We start from the raw sequence: 22661 nt of genomic DNA, 5'->3' as shown, positions 1-22661 counted from the left end.
TTCCTGAAGTCAATTCTAACATTCAATTCACGTTTCCAAATGGCATCGTTCGGAGCAACAGAAATAGTTAAGAATAATACTGTAAATGGTGAACAATTCAACATTCAAAATAAAAGGCAAAATTTATCACAAGTGGGCTCATTGCTGCCAATGCCAAACAAACCACATAAATTTTTACAAATCTACTTTATGGGCAGTGAGGATGCACGCATGGATGCATGTTGTGGCTACAATAACTTCAATTCACTTCTTGCCAGATGCAACTGGCGAGCTGGACGCTCTATTGAATGAGCACAATGAATTATTGAAAATATTCAAATCACACATGCACAAATTACAAAGCGATAATCATGCCATTGTCATCAATCCTGATAAAACACCTGCTGGGGAGCACATTTGTAGATTCAATGCACCTGTTGCTGACAGCGTTGCTGGAATTATGGTTGGCGATCGTACAGCTACACAAGAAATTGTGATTCGTAGAAGAAATAATAATCTCCGGTTCATTACTGGTACACACCATTCATATGACACACTCCAAAATCCGCTAATGTTCTGGAAGGGACAAGATGGATATTGTATAAATATTAAACAATGAGATTCCACAACAGGTACTTTATTCGTTATAAACTTTATCATTACTCATTTAACAAAAAACTATTTATTAATCTTAATTTATTATTGAACTTAACTAATGTTAATTAATATCCATTAATATATATTATAGGAGCCGAAACAAATAAGAATGTTAGTTTGAAGGACTATTATGCGTATCGGTTGATGGACACACACAGTCAGGACAATGTCATTCTACGATGTCATGAGCTCTGTCAACAATTCATGGTTGACATGTATGTGAAGACAGAGAGCAAATTACTATAATACTTGTGATTTAATCAACAAAAGCTTCGTGCGGAAGAATACATTCACTTACGACACACTTTTCAACAACGCCGCCGAAATCAGTAACTGTCATTCTACCGTCATCATACATAGGCAGTCCACATCATATGCAAGAATATATACAGGATGCTCTGACTTTCGTGCGCGAATATGGACGACCGTGTTTGTTTTTCACGTTCACATGTAATCCAAAATGGCCGGACATTATATCTTCGCTATTGCCTGGCCAAAATGCAATACATCGTCATAACATTACAGCACATGTTCAGACAAAAATTAAAGTCTTTAATAAGTTTTATTACAAAATTACATGTCTTCAGTCCCACACGTTGCTGGATGTATTTGGTTGAATGGCAAAATCAGGGATTACCTCATGCACACATTTTGGTTTGGTTAATCGGCAAAATCCGTCCTGAAGAAATTTATAGTATAATTTCTAAGGAAATTCCAGATCTGTCCACTGATCCATTGCTGTTTGATATTCATATAGCAAACATGATTCATGGCCCATGCGGTAATTTGAATCTTTCATCACCTTGCATGGCAGATGGAAAAATGTACCACAAGTTTTCCTAAAAATTTCACTAATGACACTACCACAAATGTTGATGGATATCAAATATATAGAAGGAATCCCGATAATGGCGGACAATCATTTATTAAAAATATAAAAAACACACATTGACAATCGTTGGGTGGTACCATATTCGCTTGCCTCTGCTAAGCAAAACATACGATGCTCATATTAATGTCTGGTTCTGCAGTTCAGTGAAGAGCATCAAATACATTTGCAAGTATATGAATAAGGGCAATGATATAGCCATATTTCGAGTTTGAAATACCAATGTGAATGCTCCTCCAATGAATAAGAATGATGAAATAATGCTCTACCAAGTTGGCCAGTACTTAAGCTCCAATGAAGCTGTTTGGTGTATCTTTGGTTTCCCAATTAATCAACAGGATCGAGCAGTTAGTCATTTAGCCATCAATCTTGAGAAGAGTCAGCGTGTATATAACACGAACGAGACAGCGATTGATCGTGCTATGAATCAACCAAAAACTACACTCACCGAATTTTTTGAATTGTGTAATCCTGCAGATGCTTTTGATGCCTTTGCATGGACATTACTATATTCAGAAATACCACGCTATTTCACATGGGCTCAAACATGGGGCGAGTATTTACAGTCAATCCAAGGCAAACAGTGCTTTTATCTCTGTTGTTGGTTAATGTCACTGGCCCATTGTCATTTCAAGATATACGTAAAGTGAATGGACAACAGCATCCAACATATAAAGATGCATGACTTGTACTCGGCTTGTTGGGAGACTGCAACCAGTGGCAATGTGTGGTTGATGAAGCAGCATTGAACTGTACACCAAATTCATCTACTATTCGCTATAGTGTTGTCTACATGTGTCCCAACTCAAGCAGAGACATTGTGGGATAATCGCAAAGATTCAATGACCGATGATATATTTTATCACCATCGTACACGGTGCAACGATCTAACGATGGCATTCAGTGACGCTATGTACAAGGAAGTATTGAATGCTACTGAGGATCTTTGCAATATCATTGCCAACTTACCACTAAGTCATTTCGGTATGCATTCACCAAATCAGAGTGCATCTGATTTAATGAACACTGAAATGAATTGTGAACTGCAATACAATACTGTAGAAATGGCAGCGATTGTTACTCGCAATATCCCACTGATGAATAAGGAACAAAGAACCATTCACAACCACATTATGCTCACAGTTTCAGCAGGATAAGGTGGATTCTTTTTATTTGGCTGCACCAGGTGGAACTGGCAAAACATTCCTTGTTTCGCTAATTCTCGCCGAAATACGATCAAATAATGGCATCACATTGGCTGTTGCATCATCTGGCACTGCGTCAACTTTATTGGACGGAGGCAGGACAGCGCATTCGGTATTTAAGCTGCCACTAAATATTCAAAATAAGACGGATGCAGTGTGCAACATAAAAAACAATTGTCCTTGGCTACAGTGCTGAAACTGTAAAATTATCATCTGGGATGAATGCACTATGGCACATTAACATTCCCTTGAACAGGACATTGAAATACATAAACGACGAACTATTTGGCGGCACTGTTACTCCTTTCAGGTAATTTCAGACATATACTTCCCGTCATTCTACGTTCAACGTATGCTGATGAGATCAACAGTTGCTTACAATTATCGCCACTGTGGCATAATGTTGAAAAAGTACAACCGAAAGTAAATATGTGTGTTCAAATGCTTCAAGATCCATGCGCCGAAACATTCTCAAAACAATTGTTAGATATCGGTGATGGAAAAGTTACTATAGATGAAACTGGATGCATAAAATTACCAACCGATTTTAGCAGCAAAAAATGTGGATGTCAAAAAATTGAATCTCAAAATACAACAGTTGTTGCCTGGGGACTTGGTGTCATACAAATCTATTGATACAGTTTGTGATGCCACCGAAGCTGTGAATTATACAATAGAGTTTTTGAACACTCTGGATTTACTGGGCATGCCACCGCATAATTTATAACTGAAGGTTGGATCTCTGGTTATTTTGCTTCGAAATTTGAACCCACCAACGCCTTGTAACGGCACGAGATTAGTCATTAAAAATTAATGAAAAAAATTGTTGAAGCAATCATTTTAAATGCCAAATTCCAAGGTGAAAATATATTACTACCACAAATCCCTATTACACCCACAGATGTGCCAATTCAATTTAAACATTTTCAATTTCCAATTAGATCGGCATTTGCAATGACTATCAATAAGTCAAGACCAAATGATGTATTTTTGGCTTAGATTTGTAAACACCATGTTTTTCACACAGACAATTATATGTGGCATGCTCTGGAGTGGGCAAACTATCCAGTTTGTGTTAGCTAAAGATGGAATAACAAAAAATATTGTATACTATTGTATTAAGGGATTGATGTTTTTAAGTAACATTGTCATAATTAGTGATTATATATAATCTCAAAGAATAAATTACAATAAATTAAAAAATAAATGTTTGGTGTTATTTATATATTCTTTTATCATTCACAGCACGCCCTGCCTCTTCCACTCATATACCACATCATCACATACTTATAATAAGTTTTTTTTTTTACCAAAATATTCCCTAGAGGTAATTTATATGGCAAAACAATGTTTGCTGGGTCAGCTATAACATATAAAGATTTTCAGGGACGGAACAAAGTTCGCCAGGTATAGCTGTTGATATGATAAAAATATTATACTCAGAAGGAAAAATAAGTAAAACTTACTGCAACAAGAAAGGTCTGGGAGACCAGCAGATGAAAACTCAACAAAGATAAGTACACTTAGACAACAGTGTGAGAACTGCAGTCATGCTGAGGTTTTCCGCTTGCACAGGACGAGTGGGGGGAGGGTGGGCCCCACCGGACGTCAGGTCACTACCGTCACACCGGCTATTTCCTGTAGTGTATGTCTAGAATTGTCGGCTCTGTCAGACTCTTGTGACCGCTGTGGGGTTAAACAGTTGACACCCCTAGTGTGTATGCACGCAACATATTCGAGCACTTGCATTTTGGGGAGGGGGAGAAAGGCTGACAGCACTAAACTTGGGAATGTAGGAAAGGTGTTTCTGACACTGGATAACAATATCACTTAAAAAAAGATGCATTCTTATTCATAATGTTGAAATGTAGCTACAAAAACATTAAAGAGTATACACAATCTGCAGACCAGAACATTTAATGACACTGTCAGTGTTTCACTACATTGTACAAAGATGGCAGCAGTACAAAATTATTTCCAGTCTTTGGTAACAATTTGGAAATGGAAGCATTTAATCATGACAGACTTAACTGCTTTGGATCCTGTCTTTCTGTCTTGACCCACATGAAACAATTATTAAAATGTTAAATTTAAGATTGTGTATCACACATAAAAGTAAATCACAAATATCAAAATTTCATTTATCACATACAAGCTTACTGTAATGACAATCACATTGAAGACAAATAAAAGAGAAGAAAAAAGTCTGAGGTAAAACATATCAATATAAATCTGTCTTAAACAAAGCATGTACCATCTATAAATATAGAAAACAAATGGTGACTTATTTACAATTGATATAGGCACTCATTATGAGTCAGAATTTAAATATCCCACTAATTCATGACTTTATACACTTGTGTCTCATATCCTGGGAAGGCCACACATCAATACTACAAAAAGCACACAAGCACACTGAATATGTCCAGGCAACACAGCAGCAATTACAGCCTGTCTTTCAGTGTGACTACAAGTGCAGAGTTGCTTAGTCATGTCTGATAGAGAGAGGTGGAGGAATTATGCCACAATGGTACTTTGATAATTTCATTTTCTCCAACGATTTCGTAAGATCATCCATTGTTATCGGCCTCAATGCATCATGAAATTCTTCTTCTGCATCATGTTGTGCATTAGTTAATGTTGGGGACCTGCTTGCACGAGGAAAAAATTATACATCAAAACAGTAATACTTTCAATCTTTAATCTAAAATTGTTCTCTGCTATTTATTTTACTACTTACATTTTGTGGTTTCCAGTTCTAACATAATCCCTTACTCGATATACAGAGGCATTGCGACACATTTCTCTAAGGTCTGAACCAGAGAAATTTTCTGTTAATTTGGCAAGCAGATTGTAATTTACATCATCTGCTGTGGGTTCATTACTCAATATAAGCCTCAGTATCTCTCTCCTTTGCGTGGGCGTCTGGGAAAAAGCAAACATTAATTCAAAATACAGAAAAACTAAGATGTTTAGCGCTACGTTAAATTCTCACTTTCAATGTATACAATGCGCACAAGAAAGAGCATGTGCCAACACACACAATATCATGCAGCTCAAAAAATAATTTCCCAAATAATTAAACTGTTGTCTTTTTGGAATCAATAGTGTCAAAAAGATATGGAGAGGAAGAAAAATGATAGAACATTTCAAGTTTCAGATCATTTGTGCTTTGTGCAGTTTAGGTGGTCCAACAGTACCACAGGAGGCTTTGGTATACTTGTTTACTGGTGTACATCAGTGGGCTATATAGCAGAACATACATGACCTACATACTATCCATGAACATACTCCCATTGTACTTTTGTGAAAGTTTAACTTAACACACAATGTCAATAGTAGGACGCAATTAATTTTACCTACAGTGTGTGTGTGTGTGGAATAGGAGTGTTTATGTTTATGCTTGATGGTATGGATTGCAGAGACATTTACAATATACATTTATGTGAAGTCACTTACGTAAACCCACAAATAATTAAGAATGTTTGCCTAGTTTAAAAGGAACTTATCTATCAATTTAACAGCATAGCAGCAAGAATATGACAGAGACCACTTATGCATATGGTCAATCAAAAAATGGTGGAGGTTAAAGGGGGCTGGAAATATGAGATCTGTTCTAAAAATTCCAGAACATTTGCAATTTCGCACCAATGGTGTGATGCAGCGAAATGCTATTAGCATCCTCGCACAACCCTGTGTTTAATGTGTAATGGCCAGAAGTTTCATTGTTTTATGTCTGTTAGTTATTGCTCAGTGCTGTACAGAGTTTAGCATTGGGTCAAACATTTTGCGAATTTCCAGATAGTGGAGTTAAGAGGAGTACCACATCTGCGCGAAACTCACGGCAACTTTACAGAGACATGCCAAATGATGCAGGAAGCCTACAGTGATGAGTGCTTAACTTGTAATCAATGTTACAAATGGTTCACATGGTTTCAAAATGGCTGGGTGGGAGTTAAAGGTGACGCTCATTCAGGATGCCCTTTGACATCTACAAATGACACTTGTCGGAAACAACAAAATTGTGTGTGTCCAATCTAAGACTGACTGTCTTAGAGATTGTGGAAGAACATAATAATTCTGTTAGATCATGTCAGGAAATCCTGAAACAACATCTTGGAATGCCTCATGTTGCCACCAACTTCGTCCTATAGCTCACGGGTCAAGGCCAGAAACAACTAAGCCTCACAATCTGTGAACAGCTTTAGATTGCTCAAATGAGAACAAGATGTTCCTTAGGAGAATTATAACTGTTTATGAGACATGGGTCTAATGTTATGACGCTGAGACCAAAATTCAATCATCACAATGGGTCAGGAAAGGTTCTCCAAGACCAAAAATGAGCTCATCAAGCCAAGCCAAATGTCAAAGCCATGCTGATAGTTTTCTTTGACTTTGAAGTATTAGTTCATCATGAATCCATGCCTCAGGGTCAAATTGTTAATCGATGGTACTATAGTGATGTGTTGTGCCGCCTGCAAAAAAAGTGAGAAGGAAATGGCCTAAAACGTGGCCAGACAATTCATAGCTCCTGCATCATGGTAACACACACACACACACACACACACACACACACACACACACACACACACACACACACACACACCGCTGATGCGTAACAATTGCACAAAAAAAATGAACTCACTGTGCTGCCTTATCATCCATACTCCAGGAACCTGGTGCCTGTGGACTTTTTATTTCCAAAGTTGAAAACACCATTGAAAAGACAAAGATTTGCAATGACAGACGAGAAAAATTCATAGACAGTACGTCATGCGATCCAGCAAGAGGCGTACCAAGACTACTTCTGGAAGTGGAAACTGCATTGGGAGTGGTATCAATTGTGGAGAAGAGTATTTCTAAGGGTAACAAGCAAAGTAAGTAGACGGTAAGCTTAGAATTTTTTTTGTCAAAGTTCCAGAATTTTTTGAACAGACTGTAATACACCTGTGGCAAGGAACTATCATGTTGGGAGTAAAAATGAATTTGCCTTGACTGCAATTAAATGATCAATTGAATGATTACCTCATTCACCAGATACAAATGCAAGTATGCAGAAACATATGCTTTAGGTACATTCTCATCAATCGGTGCAAACGCAATTTTGTCAGGAGACCAATGTCCCAAGGCACTTTCCAAGAAATGACAATGAACTTTTCGGTGTCAAGGTGCTATAATGAAGTGAGTGCATGACAGGATTTCAAGAAAATATTTTCAATCTGATCAGAGAAACCCAACCTTTTTAGGCTGTTCTCAGTTAACAACAATCAACTAGTAGCAAGCTACTTCTGAATAAAGATACATGACCACCACCAAGAAACCAAATTTTTCACACCATAAGAAAACTGACAAAACAGATGAATGTACTGTTCCAATCAATCCTTAGTACAACACCTTATTACACTACAAGCTGTCTTTTTCATAAATCCTGAACAAGCATCACATACTCTAAAAAATATTTCTTCACTGACAAGCAATTTTTTTATAAACATTGCAGAGAACATTTTCACTACAACTGACAGTTATACATTATCACAAACATTCTAAAATCATCCAAAATAACCTCTTTCTAAAATAGCTTCTATATATGCAAGCACAGGTAGTAAAACAAAAATATCTTCTAACACGTTCTGGTAATCACAGTTAGGATTATATCCAGAAGAAAAAATCCTGTTATTTTCTAGTTAGAATGTTTTATTTGTGCAATACACTAAACTTTTCTTTTCTAACTACATTACACGCACTAGCTTTCATTTGCCTATTTTCTACAATACTTATTCAGGAAAGTCTGGGCAAGTGAGATTTCAAGCAACTAGGAACTTCTTTCTCACTTCTAGAGCTTTACCTTAAAACAGTGCTAGATGTATGTCACTTACAGAGGTTCAAGAGAAGAACAGGAGAGGAGAAATGATTTATAATGTAATTGTCCAAATAATTTGTTATGTGCAATCATGTACTAAAAATGCTTCCTTTAATTATTCAGTTTGGTATTTTGAATGCAGCTCATACAAGTTATCAAAAACTGATTGGTAGTTGCAGAAAACCAAAATAATTAGTGCAAAGACTCAACACTCAACTATTCTCATTTAATTAGTCTGTAACCTAGACCATTGGTACCATGTGGAGAAATAACCACCCATGTATTTACCTGGCCTAATATGCACAGAAAACCTAGCTTTTACTACAGGACATACAATCAAAGTTTCCATTTATTTAATTTCTGAAGTGTACAAATTATTTCTGTACATCCAGATGAAATGACTAAGTGAAGTGAGCACTATACACATTTCATGGAACTGACTTAATTCATAATGTGATTTATTTTCATTGGCTTCTGAGAAGTCCAAGGGCCCAACAGTGCAGTATCCAGTAATGCCTGCTTACAGATGCCACAGCACTCCATTCTGATAGAAAACTGCTTTATAGTTTGTCTCTATAGTATCATACAAATGTGAAAATGTGAAATCCGAACACAGAATAAACCACTTTTAAGTGTCAGACTGATTCTTGATTTTAATTAGAGCCAAACACATGTTAATTTTTGTGAAATGTTTGAAATTTTCCAGTCCATGGGCAACCAATAAACTCTTTATACTCTTAACATGTAGGCTTTCACAGCTGGTGTCTTCATGAAAACTTTCGGACTAAAATTCCATGGTCGAGCAGTAGAAATTCTTCCTCCTGACACTTCTTTGCCAACTGCGGGCAATATCTTCCTAGGTGTGTCAATGACTGGCTGCTGGGCCATAGAAGTCGCATTTATATGGATTGCATACAAGGTGCCACCACTCGTCACATTCTGTCAACAGTAAAACTATTTGACTAATATCAATACTCTCAATCGAAGGCAATCTATTGTCACATCATTGGTACGAAGTCAATCACCATATCTCATCTCATTTTAAACCACCTTTTCTGTAAAGATTATTATGGTGTTTATAAATCTATATGGTTTTTTGTACATGTTGTTGTTGTGGTCTTCAGTCCTGAGACTGGTTTGATGCAGCTCTCCATGCTACTCTATCCTGTGCAAGCTTTTTCATCTCCCAGTACCTACTGCAACCTACATCCCGTGCACAATATTTCAATATTTCAATGTCTTACCTAGCACGCTTGTCTCAAATTTTATTTCATGATCACTGTCTTCAAAAACACGTTCTACTATAGCCGATTTGTCTGCGTCCCAGATGGACAAGAATATTATCATATTTACTGCTGATAAGGGTAATGCTACCACTCTTTTAAAGAGTGAAGACTACTACAGGAAGATCAGTGACCACTTTGATACTATCACTTACAAAAAGTTGCAAAGGATCCTGCAACAAAAATGTTAACAGCTACCAATCGTTTAATAAGAAAGTCTTCCACTCCTACAGAGGATAAAATATATCTCTGCAAAATGGAAGTTTACTCTCCTAGTTTATATGGGCTATCTAAGGTTCATAAACCTAATGTCCTACTGGACCGATAGTGCTACTGGATCCCTTACTCAGGAGTTGGCTAGATATCTACCTAGCCTCCTTGTTACAACCGTGTATCGGAAAAACTGATCATCATATTGAAACTTCTATGTACTTTATCGAAAAATTGATGAGGCTTACTGTTAGCCAAAGTGATATCAGTTAATGTGGTATCCTTGTCCACTATGGTTCTGATTAGTGAAGCTCTATCTTATACAGCTGATATTGTAGCTTTCTTTCGACATTGCCCATCCACAACTTATTTTCAGTACAATAATGAGTTCTATGAACAAACTAAGTCCAGCTGCTACTAATCTTTTTACACAATGGTTTGAACAGCAGGCACTGCAGTCAGCCAATAAATGTCCTCTAAGTATTGATATGTTTTGTTTTGTGGCACAAAAATAACTGGGGTCACACACACCCAAGTCAAAACTAAAGAACACAAAGACAGACGAGTTAAATGACTATACATAAATCACAATTGATATAAGAGAAGACAGCTAAAAATAGGGACATGGAGAGAGGGCTACAAAAGACGCCATATAGAAACAGAGGTCAAAAACTAAAAATTACATGGCCTTTGCCATATTATTTTGATGGATGAAAGTAAAATACGGTAGACAGTCCGTGCGTCATTTGCTAAAATGGCTGATAACAGATGGCAAACCCACGTGGGAACGTGAACAGTCAAAAAATGGGAATTCCATCAGGAAGTGGTGGACGGTTAAAACTTTGGCACTAGTTAAAATGACCTCCTCCCTGCAGGAGGGCAGAGGTGGTCATCCAAGCTGCTGTGAGGGGCTTAATAACCTGGAGCTTATTCCAATGAAGACAGGACCAATGGTGATGCCAAAGGGACACTACCTCCTGACAGACGGCAACAGAGATCATTGGAGTAAATATAGGCACGAGTGGGCAAGTTCCAAGCAAATGTCATGAAACTGAAGGCGATAGAGCAAGGCTGGAGCAGTGTCCTTAGGAAGCAAATGAAGGCCAAGGTTAACACAGAGCACTGCGCAAAGCAAAGGCAGTGAAGGGTTCACACTCATTGGAAAAGTGGCAGGTAGTGTGAAGTTAAGCCACCAGAGCAAGTGCCGAAAGCGGACTCTAGGAGGTAACACAGAAGAGGGAAGCTCCCATACTGGTGATCGAAGGAATCATCCTTCGATAGGATAAGAGGCATAGGATGGGTGACCACTCACGGCAGAAAAATGGCACGCATATCTACTGAGGAGGAAGTCACAGTGGTAGTTCAGCAGCTTCATTAGACACACTCAACCGGGCTAGTGCAAAAGGCGAAAGGGGCCAAATGGATGCTACAATGGTGGATAGTGTTGGGATGGCCTAAGAGGGATGGATGAGCAGCTGTATAAACAAAGCACTCATACTCCAGTTTCGAACAGACTAAGGACTGGTACAAAAGGAGGAGGGTGGTTCGATTTGTACCCCAGGAAGCACCATTGAAGACAAGTAGGACACTGAGGGACCACATTCAGCAGGCTGCCAGGTAAGACATCGGAGGACCAAGAGTTTCCTATCGAGCACGAGTCCCAGGAATTTCATAGTTTCAACGAATGGAAGAGCAACAGGCCCAAGATGTAAAAATGGTGGGAGAAACAGATTGCACTGCAAAAAATTCATACAGATGGTTTTGTCAGTGGAAAAATGAAAGCCATTTTCGATTCTCCAGGAGCAGAGAGAATCGGGACATTGCTGAAGATGCTGCTCAATGAGACGAGTGCTTGGAGAACAGCAATAGATGGCAAAATCATCAATGAAGAGGGAGCCGGAGATTCCCGGCGGGAGACAGGCCAATATAGGGTTAAAGGCAATATCAAAGAGGACGACATTCAGGATGGAAACCTGAGGCACACCAGTTTCCTGTACAAAGGTGTCTTCCAACCAGGTGGAAAAACACACACACACACACACACACACACACACACACACACACACACACACACACACACCTTGGAAACAGTCTTTTAAAAAATCCTGAAGGGAACAGGGCAGGTGACCACAGAAGCCCTACAAGAAAGAGTATGGAGGATACAAGTTTTCCAGCAGGTGTCCTAGGCCTTCTCCAAATCTAAAAACACAGCCACAGTCTGGGATTTCTGCACAAAACCATTCACGACATGGGTGGACAAACTAACTAGATGGTGAACTGTGGAACAGTGCAGTCTAAATCCACACTGTGCAGTCATTAGTAAATTGCGAGACTAGTCACCATACCAGCCAGGCACAATCTTATGTCCAATCAATTTACAAACACAGCTGGTGAGAGATGGGGTGGTAGCTACAAGGAGGGTTTTTGTCCTTACCAGGCTTAGGTATGGGTATGAGGGTGGCTTCATGCTAACATCCGGGAAATGTGTCCTCTGCCCAGATGCGGTTGTAGGTGTTAAGTAGAACATGCTTGCCCACAAGAGAACGGTGCTGCACGATCTGAATGTGGACAGCGTCTGGCCTTGGGGTAGAGGATCAGGATGAACAGAACGATCTAGCTCCTTCATAGCAAAGGCGGCACTGTAGCACTCACGATTCTGAGAAGAGAAAGTATCACCCAGGCCACCTCCACTCATTTCCAATGGAGGAAGTCGGGATGCTAGTGGGAAGAGCTCGAAATTTCCGTAAAATGGCAGCCCACGGTGTTGGAGATAGCAATAGGGTTCACAATGACATTGTCTGCTACCATCAGGCAGAAATTAGCAAATGGATTTTGGTCCCAGAGTGCCACTGGACGTTTGCCCACACAACAGACGAAGGGATTGAACTGTTAAAAGAGCTAGTGAATGAAATCCAGCTAGCATGTTTGCTATCCTGAAGAACGCAACGACACTTTGCATGCATCTATTTATAATGAAAGCAATTTGCCATCGTAGGACAACAGTTAAAAATGTGGAGAGCATGTCTGTGTGCAAATTGCACCACAGCGTGCTTCAGTCCACTTAGGGACTGAGACATGGAGTGGTAAAGAGGGAGTGCGAGGAATGCAACATTCTGCAGCAGTAAGGATAACGTTTGTGAGATATTCTACCTGGTCATCATAATTGGGGAAACCTTTTTCTTCAAAGGTCGCAAGGGAGGTGTAAAAATGCCAGTCAGCCTTAGTAAGCTGTGATTTGGGTGTGCACGTGGATGGGGTAGGAGTCATCAAATGAATAGCACATGGGAAATGGTCACTCAATTAGGTGTCAAAGATGGACCACTGAAGATGATGAGCAAGCTGGACAGTGCAGAAGGATAGGTCCAAATGGGAATAATGTGTGAGGAGTCTGAAAGGAATGAGGGTGCTCCAGTGTTAAAGCAGAGGAGGACGAGTTGATTAAGATCAGCCAAGAGGGCACCTCTTTCTCAGGTTCTGGGAGAACCCCAAAGGGGATGATGTGCATTTAAGTCAAAGAGTACCAAAAATGGGGAGGTAGCTGCCCAATAAGCTGAAGGAAGTCTGCCCTAGTGTCACTGAATGACGGAGGGACATTAATGGTACATAGGGAAGAGTCAGGAAAAAGCAAACTGCAACAGCTTGAAGATGGGTTAACTATGATCATCATCCCATATGAGCAGCATGATGCCCCCATGAGATGGAATGTGGACTTCCGGGGGGAGGTCAAAATGAACCAGGAAGAAATGTGGAAGCTCAAAGCGGTCGTGAGGTCGCAATTTTGTTTCCAGAAGGCAGAATGCAAGGCGATGCTGCGATGCTGAAAGCAGCTGTAAATCCTCTTTGTGGGACCGAAGGCCGTGAATGTTCTATTAGAGAGGAGTCATGATGATGAAATGAAGGGGTGTCACCTCAGCAGCTGCCCAGTGACAGCATGTGAAGACTTGCTGCTACAGGCCACAGAAGGATGAAGATCCTGGTCCATGAGGTCCACACAAGCATCTGCTTGCTTGGGCTGTTGCTCTGTGGGGTCCAACACAGAAAAATGGTGGGTGGTGCGCACTAGCAACACTGAGGCTGGTCAGGCTAAGGTACAACGTGGCTACACCGTCTAAGAGGATCTTCGAATCAGTGAGGGAGAAGACCGTTTGCCTTATTAAGACTTCTTCAGGCCTTTCCGGTTAGCAGAGGAAGATTCAAGTGGTGATTGGCTGGAGGGACATAGGAAGTCTTTACAGGTGTGTTATTCCATCCTCTCCACCCTACCAGTTGTGTAGCTGGTGGCTTCGCCCCTTGAGGCGAGATTTCATGACTTCAGAGCTGAATTTGAGGTCGCACGTCTGCATAGTCATGTCCTTCATGGAGCGAGAGGTAACAAGAACAGAACTAAGTGCCAGATGGGAGAACACAGGGTTTGTGATTAGCCAATAACTTGCAAGCGGCTGGGTAAGGCACTTTTTCCTTTACCCAAATTTCCTGGAACAATCCCGAGAGGCGGCATGGCTGCCACTGCAGTTGATACAGCAGGGAAAAGGGACAGGCAATCACCCTCATGCGTATCCTTACCACAAGTTACACATTTGGCTGGGTGTCGACAAGATGTTCTAGTGTAGTTGAAGCAATGACACTGGGAGCAGAGCATCAAGTTTGGAATGTACAGTCTGACAGTGGTAATTTCATGGCCCGCTTTGATCTTTGACAGAAGCACCTTCTATCAAAGGTGAGAAAAATGAGTGCAGGTGAGCACTAAGAAAGAATCTACATTTTTCATCACTCGATGGACAGCAATGACACCCTGATCAGAGAGGTAAGATTGGATTTTGGCCTTAATCAGACCGTTGAGCAGCCTAGTGTAAATAATATCACAGGAAGAATTCAGAGTTCTATGGGCCTTGGCACAAAGAGGATAGCGGTAGAGAAGCGAGGTGGCACGCAGTAGTGCTTGATAATTAGAAGTAGTCTCCAGAAGCAAAGTACCATTCTGTAAATGAGAGCAGGATTTCAGACGGCTGGCAATGGCATCAACACCTTTCTGAATAATAAACAGATTTACCGTTGTGAAGGACTGACCGTCCTCATTACTTGAAACCATGAGGAACCGGCTGCAGCTAGGAGGGTCTTTGAATCGTTAACCTCATTCTGTTTACATTTCATAGACGCTGATTGTGAAGATGAGTTGCTGATTGAGAGAAAATTCCCCATGACCGCCAGCATCTCCAATGGTGCGCTCCTTCCAACTGGGGGCCCCTTCACAAGGAGGCACACCTGCCTTAGGTGATGGTTCACACCTCATGTCACATCTCCCAAACACCTGACAGAGGGACCACTCAGCAATTTGGGAAGGTAGCAGCTCTGGCAATCATCCCTCCCTGGGTGTGGCCTGTACCAGGTGGTACAAGTGAACCCTACCTGTCGATCCGGGGCTGGGCGTTACCCAGTCACCTGTTGTGCGTCAGACACGTGGGAAGGCATCAGGAGCACATAGGGAGGAAAAAGAAAAAGAGGAAACTCAAAAACCGAAGTGGAGGAACATGGAAGAAGGGAAACAAAGAAAGTAAAGGGGAACGAAAAATAGTGGTGAGACAATTCTTATATCAGTGACAATGTGGAACTTTCCCAAAAACACCCCAGACATGTTCCCAAGGGAGGGGGAAAAAGAATAGCAAGAGGATACAGATGCAGTGTGGAATGGAAAAGAGGCTGCAAAGGCAGGGGCCCCCTTGGTAGCCACACATGAACCCACCAAATGGTGGTGAGTCCCTTGGGGGCGGTATCAATATGTGGATGACACTTTTGTGATATGGGATCATGGTGAAGAGGAACTGAATGGTTTCTTGATGTGTTTAAATATTATTAATCCAAAGATACAATTTGCTATGGAGACAGATTAAAGGTTGGCTAAATTTTTTGGATTTTCAGTAATCAAACATAAAGATGGGACTTTACGTCATGAAGATACACATACCAATCGTTACCTTCGTAAGGATTCCAATCATCCCAAACAGAAGAGAGGAGTCATTAGAACATTGGTGGACAGGGCTAGTAAAATTTGTGAGCCAGTTTATTTGCAAGAGGAACTAAATCATTTGTGAACAGCTTTTACAAAAAATGGATATGCTGATAATGAGATAGAGCACTTCATCCCAGAAGAAAAGTATCCAAGAACATGCAGCAGCAGCAGCAGCAATCTTTAGACCCAGCAAGATGATCAGTGAATGTTTAAGATCGGAGAAAGATGCAAGACACCCTTTAGCAGCCCCTGGGGTGTATAAAATTCCACGCAGTAATGTTAAGGTTCACATTGGGACAATGAAAAGCAGTGATAATACCCACTTAACCAAACACGCAAGGAACTGTCATCGGGGACACACTGACATATCGGCTATAGCCCAACATGTTTTTGAAGACTGAAATAAAATTTAGGGAGACAAGTGTGCAAAGACATCGCATTATTATGTATGTACACTCCTGGAAATTGAAATAAGAACACCGTGAATTCATTGTCCCAGAAAGGGGAAACTTTATTGACACATTCCTGGGGTCAGATACATCACATGATCACACTGACAGAACCACAGGCACATAGACACAGGCAACAGAGCATGCACAATGTCGGCACTAGTACAGTGTATATCCACCTTTCGCAGCAATGCAGGCTGCTATTCTCCCATGGAGACGATCGTAGAGATGCTGGATGTAGTCCTGTGGAACGGCTTGCCATGCCATTTCCACCTGGCGCCTCAGTTGGACCAGCGTTCGTGCTGGACGTGCAGACCGCGTGAGACGACACTTCATCCAGTCCCAAACATGCTCAATGGGGGACAGATCCGGAGATCTTGCTGGCCAGAGTAGTTGACTTTCACCTTCTAGAGCACGTTGGGTGGCAAGGATACATGCGGACGTGCATTGTCCTGTTGGAACAGCAAGTTCCCTTGCCGGTCTAGGAATGGTAGAACGATGGGTTCGATGACGGTTTGGATGTACCGTGCACTATTCAGTGTCCCCTCGACGATCACCAGTGGTGTACGGCCAGTGTACGAGATCGCTCCCCACACCATGATGCCGGGTGTTGGCCCTGTGTGCCTCGGTCGAATGCAGTCCCGATTGTGGCGCTCACCTGCACGGCGCCAAACACGCATACGACCATCATTGGCACCAAGGCAGATGCGACTCTCATCGCTGAAGACGACACGTCTCCATTCGTCCCTCCATTCACGCCTGTCGCGACACCACTGGAGGCGGGCTGCACGATGTTGGGGCGTGAGCGGAAGACGGCCTAACGGTGTGCGGGACCGTAGCCCAGCTTCATGGAGACTGTTGCGAATGGTCCTCGCCGATACCCCAGGAGCAACAGTGTCCCTAATTTGCTGGGAAGTGGCGGTGCGGTCCCCTACGGCACTGCGTAGGATCCTACGGTCTTGGCGTGCATCCGTGCGTCGCTGCGGTCCGGTCCCAGGTCTACGGGCACGTGCACCTTCCGCCGACCACTGGCGACAACATCGATGTACTGTGGAAACCTCACGCCCCACGTGTTGAGCAATTCGGCGGTACGTCCACCCGACCTCCCGCATGCCAACTATACGCCCTCGCTCAAAGTCCGTCAACTGCACATACGGTTCACGTCCACGCTGTCGCGGCATGCTACCAGTGTTAAAGACTGCGATGGAGCTCCGTATGCCACGGCAAACTGGCTGACACTGACGGCGGCGGTGCACAAATGCTGCGCAGCTAGCGCCATTCGACGGCCACCACTGCGGTTCCTGGTGTGTCCGCTGTGCCGTGTGTGTGATCATTGCTTGTACAGCCCTCTTGCAGTGTCCGGAGCAAGTATGGTGGGTCTGACACACCGGTATCAATGTGTTCTTTTTTCCATTTCCAGGAGTGTATATACAGAGAAGCCATAGAGATTTATATACACCACAATAATTTTAACAGTAAAGAAGGAGGCTTAAAGTTACGTAAGATATGGTGGTAGACTTTGTACCAACAATGTGACTACCACCTTTGATTGAGAGTAATGACAGTTTTACTGTCGACAGCATGTTACGAGTAGTAGCAGCATCCTCTATGCACACACTATAAATGGGACCTCGACAGCCCAGCAGCCAGTAGTTGACTCACCCTGGAAGATGTCGCCCACAACTGGCAACGAAACGTCAGGAGAAAGAATTTCTACTATTCAACCATGGCCTCATTAAAATACTTTTTTCACTGAAGGGAAGACATTTTAACAGCAAAGTTACTGTTTATTTACTGGCCGAGTAGTTTCGGGCTGTGCCCATTTCCACAAACCACATTCGTATTTAAGGTGGCATTGGTGTTTTAAATTCTATTTATGTCATCACATCTAGATGTATCTCATTTCTGTTTTACAAGTTGTCATACAGGTAGTTTAGTTACACTTTACAGTATTATGTTAGTTTATTTGCATAATATATGTTTTTCTTAAATGTGGTATATTCACTGGCCAGCATGATTTGGTCCATGTGATCGTATACATAGTAGAAAATTTGTCAGTATGGCAAAATTATAGTAACACCTATGACAAATAATCCAGTGTGACAGTGTAATCCAATGAAAGAAAAAATTCTCCATTGTGTATACAATAATGTTTCACATGGATCACACCACGCTGGATAATGAAGGTACCACAATTAAGAAAAATATATATTATTCACATAAATTAACATAATACTACAAAGTGTAACTACATTTGCGACATCTTTTAACACAGACCTCAGAAATGTCTAAGTGTGATGACAAATAGAGCTGGCCACATCAACCTAATCCAAAATGCAAATGGTTGTAAAAATGGGCAAAGCCCGAAAATAATCCGCCAGTTAATAAACAGCAGCTTTGGTGTTAAAGTGTCTTTCCTTCATTATCTGAGAGCTACAAGACATTTATACTTTTTGCACTCTTTACCAAACTACTTCACTCAGTAACAGATCTTTCCAAAGCTGCATATGGCATCTAGTTTGTTATGTATAAGATTCTGAAAAATCTTTTAAAAAAATTGTATTACTGTTTAATAAATCTTAATAGTTATGAAGTTTTAAGGTTACCTACTGTTAAAGTCACAGTAAAATTCTGAAATGCATGGGCAGTACGTATCTATACAGCGTCACTTAATGAACCTCTTTACTACTTTAACCACTTATTATACAGCATGTATAACTAAATATTACATTCATTTATTGCAGCAATAGCTAACTGGAAAGTGGCTCAGTGTAGGAAGCAATGAAGTGGAAGCTATGGCAGGTTCCCATGATGTATGGTGGAAGCAGCAGTCCAGCATACAAGCTGTCGGGTGTCAACTTGTGTAAATGAAACCATTGAATAATAGAGTTATCTTTCTTACAGCAGTTTGGACATGAAAACAAGTCTCTTCTACAGCTCAGTTACGGGGGTTCTGGAGTGTGGTGGTTACAAAACCTTGCAATTAGCCTGAAGAAGTTTTTTCACCAATCTGGCTTATACTGTACATAAAAAAACCTTTGCATTCAGAAGTAATTGAGGAGCCTATTGTACAAACATCACAAAATCATAGCTAACAATTTTAAAAGTGTCAAATGCACTAATTTAGTATAGTTATATTTTTATTGCAGCACAGCTATGTGTTTAATGATGGCGTTCTCTTGGGGAAAACATTTTGAGCTGGGAAGGTAGGTTATACAATTTAAAAAGCGAAATGGATATTTTGAATTAGATATCTTGGGAACTTCACTGCAGTGGTGGCAAAGAACAGGACTTCTGGTGTGGTGAGTACAGGGTCATAAACACACAATGAAATAGGCTTAATGTAAGGTCTAACACTTAATAAGAAAATGAGAATACAGGCCAAGTACTAGAAACAGTACACAAATGCATTATTGTATCTAGGAGAGATACAAAGTCGACATCCACCACAGTGGTACAAGTTTACATACCTACTAGTTCTGCAGATGATATTTAAGGAAATTAGACGAAGTAAATTATTCAGATCATTCAGTGAAGCAAAAATTTAGTTGTGATGAGGATTGGCATTTGACAACAGAAACAGAAAAAGGAAAAAAATAGGATGACATGAACTGGGAGTAAGGAATGGAAGGGGAAACAGTTTGGTAGAATTCTGGACAGAGCACACCATTCTGTATAAGAATCATGACAGCAGGTTGTAACATGGGAAAGACATGGAAACACTGGAAACTTTCAAACTGGTTACATATTGCAAGACAGATTGCAAAACGAAATTTCTAACAATGAAACATTTCCAGGTGCAGATATGGAGTTCCCATAATTTGTTAGTCCTGTAATGAAGACTAAAGCTGAAGAAATTGCAGAAAGGTAGAAAATTAAGGGGATGTGAGCTGGATAAAATTTACAGAACTGGCAGTTGAAGCTGACTGCAAAGTGATTCTGCTGCCTCCAACATACACTGCACATAAGGACCACAAAGGTAAGATAAGAGAAATTTAGGCTCATATGGAGGCATATTGACACCCATTTTTCCTTTGCTCTACTAATGAGCAGTTTTGTTTTGTGGCACAAGAAAGACCATAAACACCATATCAGAACTGTAGAACTGAAGAAAAAAAAGGAGTTCGAAACGACAACCTGTTAAGCTGAATCGATGGAAGGGAAGGCAGTTATATATGGGACAGAGAAAGGTCTATAAAATAAGCTATAGAGAAATGGAGGTGCTGAACTAAAGATTAAGTGTCCTTCGCCACACTGCTACAATGAATAAAAAGTAAAACGCAGTCGACAGCCCACATTTCATTCACTAAAACGGGCGATAACTAATATGGCAAACACAAATGAGAACGTAATTGGATAAAGAAGGGCATTCCGTCAGGAAGTGGGGGACTGTCACAGATTGAAAGCAATGAGCACAAAGGGATGGGGAGCACCCTTTAACAAATTGTCATAGCTAAAAAGACAGTGCCCAATGTGCAACCTAGCTAAAAATGATCCCCTCACAGCGAGAAGAGGTTGTACAAGCCACTGGGAGAGGCTGAAGTCCCCAGAGCTTGTTCCCACGAAGCGAAAGACAAGGTGATGCGAAGATGACACCACATGTTGACACAGTAACAAAGATCAGAGGGAATGGAAGAGCTAGCTGGCCAAAGTATGCGCACTGCAGCCTTGAAAGAAGTGTCAGTGGCCTCGTTTCCTGTCAGACCAATGTGACCAGGAACCCACAAACATCAAAAGTGTCCCCAACAAGAGTGAGCACATGACAGCTTTCCTGGACCCGTTGTACTGCAGGATGGACGGTGTACAGCAAAGAGGCTTTAGAGTTTGAGCAGATGACACAACTGAAAGGCCTGTGTCACTGGATGTACTTAATGGTCCAATATAAAGCGAAGAGCTCTGCTCTGAGCAGTGATCTGGAAGCCGATACTGAAAAATGTCGGCAGCAATGACTAAGGCCCACCAGACACCATGGTCAGTCCGAGAGCTATCAGTGTACACGAAGGTACTGTCGCGAAGTTCCGTGCGAAGGCCGTGAAACTGATGGCAATAGATCAAGGTTGGAGTAGTGTTCTTAGGAAGCAAATGAACACCTAGGTGAATACAGGCCACTGCATGAAGCCAAAGTGGTGAAGGATTACACCCATTGGGAAAGTGGAACGCAGTGAAGTTAAGCTGCTGGAGAAAGAGCCAAAAGCAAACTCCAGGAGGTAACAGAAGGGGGACCTGCCCCATACTGACATGGACGGCCAGGCATGGCAGACAAACAGCATGCATATCTGCTGAGGAGAAAGTTATGGTGGCAGCTTCTACATACAGACACTCAATCAGGTTAGTGTAAAAGGTGCCAGTGGCTAAACGATGGTGGTCTGGTTTCGAACTGACAAGGGACCAATAAAAACAGAGGGAAGTGACCTGATCTGTTCCTCAGTAAGTACCACTGAGGACACACAGGAAACTGATTGACTGCATACAGCACACGGCCAGATAGGACATGTGGGTGGACCAGGAAAGTTTCCTATAGAGCATGAGCCCCAGGACTTTCATAGTTCCAATGAACAGAAGACCAACAGACCCAAGATTTAGAGATGGTGGAAGAACCCAATTGCGTTCAGCAGAAAGTCATAGAAACGGGTTTTTCAGTGGAAAAACGAAAGCCATTGTGGATGCTCCATGAGTAAAGACGATCAAGACATCATTTAAGACACCGCTCGAGGAGCTGAGTCTGTAGAGAACTGCAATAGATCGCAAAATTGTCAACAAAAATGGAGCCGGAGAAGCCTGGCAGGAGACAGGCTATTATGCGATTAATGGAGATAGCAAAGAGGAAGACACTCAGAGCGGAGCGCTGAGGCACACCATTTTCCTGGGTAAAGGTATCCGATAAGGGAGGACCCACACGTACCTTGAAAACTCTGTCTCTTCAAGACTCCTGAAGGAAACGGGGCATGCGGCCACAGAAGCCCCACGTGTATAGTACAGAGGACACCAGTCCTCCAGCAGGTGTCTTATGCTTTCTCAAAATTGAAAAAATGGCCGCAATCTGGTATTTATCCGGAAAACCACCCATGGCATGGATGGACAAAACGACAAGAACTGCAGACTAGCACACACTAAATCCACAC

At 41.4% G+C, this 22661-nt stretch overlaps 1 protein-coding gene across 1 annotated transcript in view; it reads right to left on the bottom strand.

The window, feature by feature from the left end:
• Positions 1-4631: 4631 nt before the first annotated feature.
• Positions 4632-22661, bottom strand: part of LOC124776242 (outer mitochondrial transmembrane helix translocase) — a 102566-nt gene continuing 84536 nt past the window's right edge. Inside the window, exons 6-7 of the mRNA XM_047251107.1 lie at positions 5471-5655; positions 4632-5378 (exon numbers count right to left, since the gene is read on the bottom strand). Of these exons, the coding sequence (XP_047107063.1) occupies positions 5216-5378; positions 5471-5655 (348 nt within the window). The 3' untranslated portion in view covers positions 4632-5215. The remainder of the gene's footprint in view (positions 5379-5470; positions 5656-22661) is intronic.

The sequence above is a fragment of the Schistocerca piceifrons genome, chromosome 2 (assembly GCF_021461385.2).
Source record: "Schistocerca piceifrons isolate TAMUIC-IGC-003096 chromosome 2, iqSchPice1.1, whole genome shotgun sequence".
NCBI lineage: Eukaryota > Metazoa > Arthropoda > Insecta > Orthoptera > Acrididae > Schistocerca > Schistocerca piceifrons.
This window is presented reverse-complemented; position numbering and strand designations above follow the sequence as displayed.